Source organism: Micromys minutus (assembly GCF_963924665.1).
Source record: "Micromys minutus genome assembly, chromosome: 22".
Classification (NCBI taxonomy): domain Eukaryota; kingdom Metazoa; phylum Chordata; class Mammalia; order Rodentia; family Muridae; genus Micromys; species Micromys minutus.
Window position 1 is genome coordinate 10794264 of NC_137957.1, and position 13358 is coordinate 10807621.

Consider the following 13358-nt stretch of genomic DNA (forward strand, 5'->3'; position numbering starts at 1 on the left):
AATTCTTCTAGTCTAGAAAATCCATGTAATCAATGGGGAAATTAAAAGTGAAATGACTTTTCCTTTCTCTCCCAACTTCCAGAGAAGTTCTTGAGAACAGAAATGTACTGCTGTTCTGAGCATCGTTTAGAGATCCTGAGATTCTGAATTGCCTTTCCATTACCCTATTGGAAAATGATTTCAACCCTTAGTCTTTAACCCATAACCTATAACCCTTAACCCTTAGAAAACTATTTAATAATCCAGAACCCAGGAAGGTCAAAAGAATTGCTTTCACAAAACAGAGGGAACCCAAGTTTTAAAGTGATATGAAGCCATGTTAAAAGTGATCACTCTTTGTCAGAGTGTGTTCCCACAAGTACTCAGTTGAAGAAAGGTGATGATGGTCATGTGTCTGCCATTCAGAATGGATCATGGGGGGGGTGTTCTTGCTGCTGGCAGTATCTTATAAAGAAAATTATTTCATTAATCAGAAAACATGGAGTTGGATGGTGTTGGTAGAAGATGAAATACTGAAATAAAACATGTGCGATGGATAAATGAATAAATGGGAAATTAACATTATATAAAACTAAGCTCTCTCATTCTGCAAATGCCACTCAAGTTACCATAGCACACATTCTATTCCCCACTAATTCAAGTTTTTCCCTCCTGCGCTGGCTGTCCACTTACCCTAGTTGTTTTTACTTTGTTCCCAGAGGAACAGCTCCATCCTTTGCGATCTGGAAGGACTTTACATTCCTCTCCCTCCAGACATGGCTGCATATGACACCACCATTTTTGTTCCACTATGGATGCTATAAGAAAAGAGAAAAATTAACTCAATGGGACTCATGGGGCAAAATCGATGATCTAACTAATATACATTGTATTTTCAAGAATTTTCTCATATGTATATTCTTTTGATACATGCATACATACATATATATGTATATATATGTGTGTGTGTATATGTGTGTGTGTGTGTGTGTGTGTGTGTGTGTGTTTATATAGTACCCATTTTTAGATAGGATTATCTCTGTTTAACCCTAGCTATCCTCCAACTCACTCTTTAGACCAGGCTGGCCTCAAACTTACAGTGATCCACCTGCCTCTGCCTCCTAAACACTATCATAAAAGGCATGTATGACCTCACTAGACTTATTTTGCCACAAGGAGAACAGCTAACATGGTATATGTTGGGACTATATTATCTATATAATATTGATAAATTTCTAGATTTTTCAACAGAATGTAATAACTCTACTCACAATGTTGAAAGATGCTTCGAGTGAAAATACAAACTTCATCTGACTGATATATTGAGAAACCATGCGCTGATTTATAGAAATACATAATAAACTATACCCATGCCTGGATGAATCAATATTTTAAAGTCAATGAAATGCTCCCCATGAGCTATCTAAAAATCAGGAGAGTGTTCGTAGACTTAATATGTTTCCTCTTTCTTTATTGTAAACACTAATTTCTTCACACGGAATGGGCCACATAACAAATTAGTGTTTACTGTGCAACAATTAATAGCCTCATGCAAAGATTTATAATCTACTATAATAGCTGAACAGTCAAACAAAGAAACCAGCATCCATATCCGTCTCCACTGAAGTCATTTTATGTTTGTTTTAATTTCAGCCATTCGTGTACATGGCGTTGACTTTTTCCTCTGTTTCTTAAACTCTGTTGAGGGATTTTGAACATACATTACTTCACCATCCTTAACCATCTTGTTTTCACAATTTATGAGTCTCCTATCTACCAGCAAATCTCCAATCATGGCAACGATTTCAGGAGCACATTGACCAACTGGAACCTCGTTATAATGCTTTTAGAGCAGAACTATGCAAGACATGATTCACTCTTGCTAGAGGAATTCCCGTCATACAAAAAAATAAAAAATAAAAAAAAAAAACAACTTTCTTTCTGCTGACTGGTTTACAGTGTTGTTCCCTGGGAGAGACCCCAGGAGACAGCATTATAGTGGGGTCCCAATGCCGACCATGTCACCACAAGGAGCAATGGAAGAGGTCGCACCATCCACACAAGATGGAGCCGCGCGTGTCGTGCCTGCCACCTGCCCGGGGAAGCAGGAGCACTTGACCGTCTGGGAGCGTTCTTCTATCTTGTTCTTGTTACAGCATCTGTGCAGAGCCACCACCTCGCAAGTCCCAGTTCTGACATGGTGAGCTGTGCAGACAGAAATGACAGATGAGAGAACGGTGAGGACCTCTGGATACTTCCTAGTTGTAATTCAAAACGCATCAAATATGGCTTTGTATCTACCGGGCACGGAAGAGGGGATACAAATATGCTGGTGCTAGGATGCAGATTTGATTTCTTTTCTAATTGTGCTGAGACCACGTCCGTCAGTAAATGCTTGGTGAGGCAGAGAGGCAATCAGTGACTGGGTTAGAATGAGCTGTTGTATGGTCTCAGATACAGAGGCGGTCTGTCTTGACATAAAAGCATATATATATATATATATATATATATATATATATATATATATGTATGTATTTGTCTGTTTCACACCTTCCTGTTTGATGTGTTAATCACAAGAACATGACCCCAGGATATGCTGCCCTGCAAGCAAGCTCGTTAAAGCCATTGCAAACTCATAGAGGTGTGATGTAACAATTGTGACCCTTCTCAGGGGACAACTCTTGGGAAGCAGTAACATTGTGTGAACACTGCATTCTCAGAATTTTCTGCCCAGTTTCCCGGAAATAAACTAATTGGAGGAGTCTAAAAGTGCCCTGTTTTCCTACATGTTCCAGCCAATGTCGAGACCCACAATCACCCCTCTTTCCATTTTGCCTGAGGAGACAATTGCCACCAAATGCCAGTAACCGCAGGCAGAATGTGGATGGATTACACCAAGAAGCCAGCCACTTGGAAAGCCGGTCTCTTAAGCTGCCGGGCTCCCATAACCATTTTTCTGACCTCCAAGTAAGATGAGCAAACAGAGCTTTTGGGGATGACTGGAAACTCTGACTCTCATGACATGCTTTGAAAGGGCTCTAGTTTGTCTACATCCGGATTCCTTTCTCCCTGCATTTCCTCTGCAGTGTATTGTCCTTTCTGTGGAATGATAAATCACCAAATTTCATCTCCCAAGAAAACACACAGCTTTAAAAATTAAGCATGTATCCACTGAAGGAGCATGCTTCCAGAAAACTTTAATGTAACACTGAAATAGAAATTTGAATAGGGAAGTAGGAAATCTGAGGTAGTTTAATGTGGTAAACACTCTGAGCTTCCTCTTCCCATAAATAAGATCAGTGTGTCATACATTCATATTAACTTGCCTGTTAGAAATGAGCAGTAACTCAGCTTAGGTAGCTTGCTTAAGCTTCTCTGAAGGAGAAAAATCTTCTAAGTAACTTCTTATCCCTCTATGTGAGACCAAGAAGCTGAGGTGATACACACCTTTGACAGGCACTTGTCAGAACAGTCAAGAGGCAGGTTTGATCTCTACCACCACAGATATTTGTCATGTAGATACCAATAGATGCTCTGTTTGATTCAACTGCACATTTAAACAGAGCTAAAATACATAAGATATAGACTTTTGAACCCACTCTCTTCTGCCTTATAAAGTGAGGCATAAGTCACTTGCTTATAACTTCCCCCAAACCACCATATTTTGTGCTATAATAAGCAAGGTATAGCACCTGCTATACTACTTGGTGACAGTTAAGATGAGTGAAAACCGTGTATCAGCAATTGCTCTGAGTACTGGGGATATAATGAATAAAACAGGACAAAGCCTCTTCCTGTCCTCAGAGAGCTTATATTGCTGGGAGAAATCAAATAATAAGCACCCTAGTAAATTATAGAGAAAGTACATATTTGAAGAAAATCCAGTGGAGAGATTGAGAGCCATTGAGCAGGGAAAGAGCTCACATCTACATTGGAATGTATCAGGGCATTCCCTACTGTGGATGTGACTTGAACACAGACTGGATAATGAGAAGGCAGGATCTTTCTGGAGATCTAGAGGAGGAAAGCAAAAGAAAGGAAAAGCGATGTTCTTCTGTGCTAACAATATGGCCGGAGTGGCTGGGGAGCCAGAAGTGAACAAAGAGGTTGAGAGAAATGTATCGTAAATGTGGGGCTTGGAACTCCTGTGATGGCTAAGAGATTGGCTGTTTCTGTCTTTGAAGAGAAAATCTTTGAACAGGATTGGCCTCCTCTTGCTCTGACAGCTCTGTGGTGACTGGGCTGAGGAGGATGAGAGGGAGTAGAAATCTGTGACTATGTGGCTCCAGGAAGCTAACAGCTAAGAGCTAAGAGAGAGCCAGGAGTAGATGACTAATTGGTGCAGAGATGCAGAGAAGGATGAGGGATGAACCAATGAAGAACTTAATCAATGGAGAGATGAGCAATTAGAAGCTGGTGACTTTCAGGGCTCTGGTGGTGCATGGCTTTAATGACAGCGCTAAGGAGGCAGAGGCAGGCAGATCTCCAGATTCAAGGCCAGCCTTTTCTACAGAGTGAATTCCAGAACAGCCTGGGCTACAAACAGAAAACCTGTCTCCAGAAACAAAAATAAACAGAGAGTTGATTCTCTAATGGAGAAGGCCTGAAAAGGAACATGGCTGGCAGGAAAGAGGTGGAGGGAGTGAAGCATTATATTTGTTTTGGGCCTCATAAGTGTGAAGTTCAAATAGCAATCCTGGTTACAGTTATAAGTGAGAGAATCGTTTCTGAAGGGGACCTTGGAGCAAAGAGTTGGACTGTAAGCATGAACCTGAGAGTTCTAAGTCTATGGGTTAATGGGAGGCCCAACTCTTGTGGGGAAATGCTGAGAAGGGGGAAGAGATGAGCTAGATATGGATGTGGAGAGAAGAGAACATGGGAGGCAACAGGTTGTGAGTAGCTGGCAAAGGAAAAGCACACAGAGCAGAAGCACCGAAGAGAAAGGAATAAAATACCCGAAAGAGGGGATTGATCAGTGCCGTGAGACCTGCCGAAGATCCAATTAAATGAAAGGAAGTAATTGTCCATTTAGAAAGTAATAGACCCTCAATCACTAAGGCAATCCCGAGCAAAGAGAATAAATCTTTGACAAAGACATCAGGAATCCGTGAAGGGAAAAGGCGGCACCTCCAGTAATTGGTATTGTGACACCTGAGTACCTAGAAAATAAAATTATACCCTTTCTTTGCACTACATAGGAAAAGCAACACAAAATGAGCCCAAGACTCAAATGCAGGTCCTGGAAGTGCAAAGCTCTTGGAGTAAAACATCGGAGGAGGATGTCTACTGCATTGGTCTGAGCACTATTTGCTTTTTATATATAACTTAAAAGCACAGACAACAAAAGCAAAAATATAATGATAGATTAGAGCACATTATCAACAACAACATGTCAAAATATACTCAGAGTAGAAAAAGCCCACTGATTAGACTAATTGTTCATAAAAGGTGATAGCAATAAATAAAAAGGCTGTTAATAATAAATGGCTAATATACAAAATATGTAAGGAGCATAAACAACTCAAAATCAAGAAACCAATCTAATTTTAAAAAGACCAGAGAATGAAGATTTATCAAGAAACAATATAAAAATAGCTAACGTGTATATGGAAAATGCTCAGTATCTTTAATCACCAGTGTTATGTAATTCAAACCCACAATATGAGTCAGTCCCACTCCATGTAGAACAGTTATTATCAAAAGCAAATGCTAAAAGGCAGTAGCATGTGAAGAAAGAGAATATCTGTTACTGCCAAATATTGTAAATGGTTTCAGCCAGTATGAACAGTAGGAAGGAATACCAGAACCAAAACCTAAACTATAGTCTGACCTAACAATTCCAGCATAAGTAACAGTTAAAGAGAGTGAAGTTCATATGCTTAAGAGTGCAGAAGAAAATTCTTCTTCTGCGCTCTTAAGTTCATAGTGGGTTTATTTACAATGGCCAAGAAATAGAATCGATCTTACTGTTCATCAGCAGGTGAAAAGATAAAGAAAATATTTGGCACATACACATAAAAAGATACTCTTTGATATAAAGATATTGTAATCCTGCCAATTACATTACTTCAGAATACTGTATCTTTAAGGGAGGACGCCAGGCACAAAATGTGGATATTTATATGATTTCATTAATATATATAATGTGAGAAAGGTTAACTGAGAGGCTGAGGATGGTAGTTACCAGACATTAAAACTGTAACACCAAGTAATGTTGGTCAAGAGAGACAGAATGAGGGGAGAGGAATGAGTTCAAAGGACCTCTAATGCAGCATTGTGATTATAACTATGTATTACATCCTTTAAAGTCTCTAAGAGGATAAATTTTATGTTTGATTTCACAAACAGTACAAGAGGAAATTCATGTACTGATTCAATGCAGCAATTATCAAATACACTTATTTTAAAGTATCAGAAATACAAGACAAATGCAGGCAATTTTGTCCAACAAAATGAAAAGGAAGACCGTAGTAGATAAAACAAACATTGAAGTCATAGTAGTTAGATTCAAATCTGAGCTCCTTTCTGTGCCTGTTTTGTCTGAAGCTAGTTATGCATGAGGTCAGACAATAGTTTTCTTCATATACATTAGGAATTTTATCTACAAAAGCATTAATAAAAGAATGATCAGAAACAATGTTTAGAACATTGCTGGTCCTGGAGTATGCATTTCTATAAGTTATCTATGATCACAATGAGAACAGTCAAGTGCTACTTGGCCTAAGCACAAATCAATGTTTAAAGGCAGGAGGAAAATAAAGTATACTAAAAGCAAATACAGTACACAACAGGAGTTAAGATTGTAGAGGGAATGCCAAAAATGTCCTTCAAATGTTTGCGTGGTTGTTGTTGTGAAAGGAGAAGGGAATAAATAGATCAAGAGCTGGAAGGACAGTGAAACCAACTGAATTTTGTAAATGAATGCTTAAAAAAGGCACTCTTATTTTCTAGCTGTGTTGCTAGGGAGAGAGAAAATGACAGTGCAAAAGGGAAATGGGCAACTGAAAAAGAGCCCTCTCCAGAAAGAAGCAAGATATGGGGCACTCAGGGAAGTCACAGGCATGTGATTATGGAGACACAATCCACATTAGCAAGTCTGAAGGTGAGAGGTGTTGGTCCTGAGATGGGCCAGGGTGAGCAGGTTGAACAATGTGAAGCTGAGGTCCTTAAGTGCCCAATTTCTTCTATTCTCTCCATGAAGGAGCTGAAGAGGGCGGGGTATGTCAGAACACCTGGGATAGAGCTGTTCAGATTTAGCTGGGTGAGACTTTAATTGTCCAAGTTAATGCAGAAATGTCGTGACAAATTGGGGTAAGAGTAATAAAAAAACATTATTTTGAAAATTTAAGACAGGGAGGTGTGGTATAGAGTGTATAAGGACTGAAGATTATCATGTGACTAAGAATTATAGCTAGGCTGATCAACCATGGGTCTTGAATCAGGCAATTAGAATTCTCTGGTTTTTTGACAGCCAGAGTGAACGTGTGTTAGAGAAAGTTTATGAGATTCCTTGGAATTTAAAAGTCAAATGTACCACACTTGGGATAGCAGTGGTAATTATCCAGAGAAATCTAGCAGCTGGATGGTGCTGTGGTAGTTCATGACATGTTTTAGCTTAATAGGACTTTTTCAGTTGGAGTTCACAAGTTTGAGGAGACATGCTTTGCTGATTAGTTTTATGTCAGCACAAAAAATTTCTTGACACAGGCTCTAGAATTTTGGGGAATATGAGCTTCCAATAGAGAAAATGTCTCCACAATACTCGGCTATATGCAAGCTTGTAGAACATGTTCTTAATTAGTGATTAATATAGGAGGGCCCAGCACATTTTCAAGTGATACCATTCCTGGGCTGGTAAACCTAGATGTTATAATAATAATGACAATAATAACAATAAATAATAATAATAATAATAATAACATAGTTGAAAAAGTCATGAGGAGCAAGTCAATAAGCACTCTACCATAACTCCTGTCTCCAAGTTCCTACAGTGAATTCCCTAGAAGTTATTAGGTGAAATAAATCCTCTCTTCTTCAAACTAAATTTAGTCATAGTGTTTTATCACAGAGATAGATAAACTAACCAAGATACGGCCCAAAAGAAAATCTCTAGACATTTTAGAGGTCTATTGGTCTATGGCTGAAAGGAAAGATGACAAAGGAGTATTTTTCCTAAGACAGAGGAAGGCCAAAAGGAAGGAGTAGAAGGGTATGCCCATCGGCCAGTGATGCTGCTTACTGAGGGTCAAGCCAAAGGTGAGAGAGACATCTAAAGGGGGTGGAACTATCCACCTGAAACTTGGTTTCCTGAGGAGTCTAGGTGGAGAGACAAAGAGAAAGAGCTTCTGAAAGAGAGTTAAGATCTTCAAGCTCAATGGTGAAAGCAGGGAAGCAATGCTCCTATCAGAGTCGCTCAAGGTGTGAGGACTACGGGGCTTGGCAGAGGATGTGAAGAACAAGTGGTACAGGAAGACCTATACCTTGACCCCTCCCTCATATGGATCTTCAAACGTTGGTGAGAATAAAAGGAATGAGGAACTCAGTGTTAGCACAGGCTTGATTTTGAAAATAAAAGCACAGAAGGGTCTCTAGTAGAGGACCCAGAGCCTATAATCCATATTGTAGATGGTACTATTCCCGAGTTGTTGATTCTGTGTGAAAAAGAAAGCAGGCTGTGTAAGCTATGAAGGCCAAGCCATTAATTTGCACCTGTTAGGGGATAGTTATACAGAAGGAAAGGAAAATAAAACAAAACAAACTGAAACTTTTCTCTTTTAAACTATGGTCAGCCATTGTTCGGAATAACTGACTGGGGGAGGTATGTAGTGGGCCAAAGAATATCTTGTGACCATATTTAGCCATTACTGTGTTCAGTGGGGCAGGTAGACAAAAAACACAAAGACCTACAGATGGCTCAGGAACGCTGTGAGTATGATGAATGTTCTTTCCCAGGGAAAAGCACATGACTTGGTTATCTAATATCAAATGGTTAGCCCTGAAAACATACAAGTAACAATACAGATTGAGCAAGTTGTACTTGTATATTTAGGAATAGATGCATAGATGATGAACAGATACACATAGACAAGTGATAGATAGATAGATAGACAGATAGATAGATAGATAGATAGACAGATAGATAGATAGACAGATATAGACAGATAGATAGATAGATGATAAATAATTTTACATTCAAATGGAGTTGACATATCTTCCTCTTTCAGTATTCTCCTAAATGCTGAGATATAAAACATGTAAAGTGAGATATCTAAAATCGGGGGAAACATCTAGAATAATTTAATTCACCTAATTATGGGTTGTGTTATAATAAATTATTTGCTATGTATCTTAACTTCCCATTAAGACAACCAACTCCTTCGAGAAAAAGACTAATTTTTTTATGTACACAGCTCAGCATGTGTTCTGTGCTCAATAAATGGAAAATAACAAATTTACGATGGTAAAACAGGTGCCTGGGGTTTCCGTCTAAAAGGTTAATGAGACAGTAGAAAATTCAGACTAGAATTCTCTACGCAGATCCAGATAAAGCTCATGATCAACTAATCTAATCAAATATTAAGGCTTTCCAAAGGAACAAAATGGGCTTCACGCAAATCATTTGACATCATATGAAAATGACGCAATGACCCTGCAGATTTAAATAAAATATAAGGAACAACTTCCTTCATGTCCGAGTTCCCAGGTCACCAACACACACACACACACACACACACACACACACACACGCACGCACGCACGCACGCACGCACGCACGCACGCACGCACGCACGCACGCACGCACGCACGCGCACACGCACATGCACATGTACCCTACTTTGTAATGTTTTCTCTCCACTCATAAGCTGCACAAACAGAAATACCTCCTAGACTTCTGTGAAGTGACAACAGAGACAGATGGGTTTCTTTGAATTCTTAACAAGGTATACAAAACCTTTCAAGATCTTCCAAAGTATTGATCCTGCATTTCACTGTAGCAATATGAACTTTGGCCTTAAACTGCCCCCAGGAACATGTCCTTAAAAGACACTCTTGCATCACAAATGAAGATCCTAGGCATTTTTCCATGGTGTTGTAACTAGTCTATTCTGGCCTAGTGTTGAATGGGGCAGTTACCAAAGTCTTTGTTTTCCCACTGCTGTTCTATAATACTGAGATATACTCTAAAATAAAAAAATGAATTAAAATAAATTGGCTTGTATATCTAGATTTTTTAAGTATATATTTTGAGTAGTATTCCATGTACAACATACACATGCTATGGACAGATTTGATTTGGTACCTTGGATCCAACACTTTGACAGATATGAGTTGGCATTGAAGTTTTATATATATATATCTGTGTGTGTGTATGTGTGTGTATATATATGTGTGTATATATATGTGTGTATATATATATGTATATATTATATATATATATATGAATCTTTTACCTCTAGTCAGTCACAGGACTTGAGCCTAATACTTACAAGCATATATATGCACACACATATATACACATTCTATATGTAAAATGACTCATACAATAGATGTGGGGGTAATTTTCAGAGTGAAAGTAATTATTAACATTTTTTAAATATGTATTTATCAATGATATTATTTTATCCAACAACAAATACTGAAGTGGAAGTAATTATCACCCACAGTTCACAGGGAAGAAACAGACATAGGGCTCTGTTAAATTGTTCAAGGTGGAACAGCTAATAACAGACTAATCAGAGTGCTCACCCTGCTCTAGACACCATGGTCTTAATGATTTCTGCAGGGGCTGCTCTGTGGTTCTCTAAACACACTCCAATTTAAAATTCCAGTTATTGACAATAGACATCTGGTAACCTCTAAGGGTAATGATTGATTTCAAGATCACTGTTGATACATATGCTGATAAATAATCCTTTATCTAAGTTCAACCCATTTGCACAGAATGGGTTTGATTGTTTCTAGAGTGACTCTTTAAGGTCCTCAGGAAGACTGTCCAAGCTAGGGCCCATGAAACTCTTTCAAAAATGCTAGGATATTAGTCAGATGTTAATGATGTTTACTTTTGCCATCAGTGAAATTAACATACATGAAAATGATGGGATGCAAAGAAGTAACAAAGACACAGCTGTTAGAGGAAGTCATCTACATTGTACAGAAGTTCTAATTCCACCTTTCAGAAACTCTGTACACTTAATTGTGTTGACAGAGGAAGAATGTGAAAAGGCTGACTCTGACACTTAGCTACAAAAGAGTAAATTTAGCATCAAGCCATGAATATGTTCCTGTCCGCTTTCCTCTCCATTAGATTTCAATTCTTGTTTGTATTCTGATTTGTCTGGTTGATTCTGAAATTTTGTTTGTCTTCATAGACTTCTAGTTAATAGTTTCACCTAGCTCAGTAGTTCCCCAGACAGTCTGCATTATACCTTCTGAATGGAAATAAAGCATGGCCTATGCGCACCAATGGTCATCTGAAATACAAGCTAGTTAGTGGATATAGGTTGCTGTAAATCACTTTGAATGGGAAGAAATGTGCTGAAACAAAAACTCTCTGAGACAGCTAATTTCTCACTTTCATTCAATAGACTGAGAATGGAAGGTGTATTTTTAGACTCCAATGCCAGGGCAATCTAATTAAAAGTAAATGGTCATTTAAACAGCAGAATGAAATGTCCAAAGTTCTCATAATTCATAAAGTCGGGATGATCAGTTTAGGGAGGAAATAGCCAGGTGACAGTGGCAGTTTATACATCCCCTTTTCTAAAATTGCTTCATGGGTGGGGGAAAACCACAGTACTGGGAAAAGAAGAGTACCACTATAGGGTGGAAACCCAGAACTGTCAACACAACAGAGCAATGTTTGTTGGTAAGACGCTCAACTCCAGGTAACCCAAGGCTTCACAAGGTAAGAGAGCCCCATTCCTACCATAAGCTTGCTACTTAGATCTCTGCTCCATCCTAGGCATTTATATACAGTTTAAAAATTTAGGTTGGGGACCCTGTGCTCAGTCCAATGGTTGGCTGCAAGCATCCGCCTCTGTATTTGTCAGACTCTGGCAGAGCCTCTCAGGAGACAGCTATATCAGGCTTCTGTCAACATGAATTTCTTGGCATCCACAATATTTCTTGGGTTTGGTGACTGTATATAGGCTGGATCCTCAGATGGGGCAGTCTCTGAGTGGCCTTTCCTTCAGTCTCTGCTCCACACTTTGTCTCCATATTTCCTCCTGTGAGTATTTTGTTCCCCCTTCTAAGGAGTACTGATTCATCCACACTTTGGTCACCTTCTTGAGCTTCATGTGGTCTGAGTTGTATCTTGATTGTTCCCAGCTTTTGGGCTAATATCTACTTATCAGTGAGTGCATACCATGGGTTTTTTTTTTTTTTTTTTTTTTTTTTTTTTTTTTTTTTTTGTGATTGGATTACTAAACCACCAACCCAACCAAAGAGCACACATGGAGACACACATGGTGCCAGCCACATACTTAGCAGAGGATGACCTTATTGGGCATCAAGGAGAGGAGAGGCCATGGTTCTGTGAAGACTTGATGCTCCAGTGTAGAGAAGTGCCAGGGAGGGGATGCAGGAGAGAAAGGATGGGTGAGTGAGTGAGCAACCTCATAGAGGAAAGGGGAGAGGGGATGGGATAAGAGGATTCTGGGGGGAAACCAGCAAAGGTGATAACATTTGAACTGTAGGTAAAAAGAATATCTAATTGAAATAAAAAAATGGAAAAAAAAATAAAAAGAAAAGAAAATAGCCAATACAAAACTAACAAACAAAGAAAAAGTTAGGTTGAGAAAGGTTAATTTTAAGAACAGTGGTCTCTTTATAAATGGTTCAGCAAATTACATTTGTAAAATCTTCTCTTTAAGAGAGCTGTTGGAGCAATGAAGCCCAAGCTTAAGGAAATGTAAACACAAACCACAGAATCGTCCGGGAATTATCCTCGGGAAACCAACATGAGTCAATGGGTCAGCTGGCTTCTGGAGATCCTGGAGATGTTTAGCAGAAAGGGTTGCAAATCACACCCCTCTTCCCTAACATAATGCAATATCTCTGCTTCTTGATACAAAAAAAATGTGTTGCCTTTATAAACTCTTATTTAATTAAAATAATAACTGTAATAGCAATTATCCTCCAGAAGAATCCTCTAGTACCACTTTCACCTGGAGACCAAGTCCTACGTTCTCTCAAGTCTGAGCCAGTAAATTATCAACTCCTGATTATACCTCCTACATGTACCTCATAAAGAAATTTATTCTGTAAGGCCATCAAAATTTACAACTACCAGGGAAAGGTCCATTGGGGAGGCATAATTTATTATTGGTGGTGCTGTATAGTTCATTCATTATTGTTCTAATAGCAGGCATTGAAAA

At 38.8% G+C, this 13358-nt stretch overlaps 1 protein-coding gene across 1 annotated transcript in view; it reads right to left on the bottom strand.

Moving 5' to 3' along the window:
* Window positions 1-636: 636 nt before the first annotated feature.
* The window catches only part of TAFA2 (TAFA chemokine like family member 2), a gene marked incomplete at both ends in the record, with an annotated part of 97811 nt that continues 85089 nt past the window's right edge, over window positions 637-13358 (bottom strand). The window contains 2 exons of the mRNA XM_080935965.1: window positions 637-797; window positions 2032-2184. Of these exons, the coding sequence (XP_080792091.1) occupies window positions 637-797; window positions 2032-2184 (314 nt within the window). The remainder of the gene's footprint in view (window positions 798-2031; window positions 2185-13358) is intronic.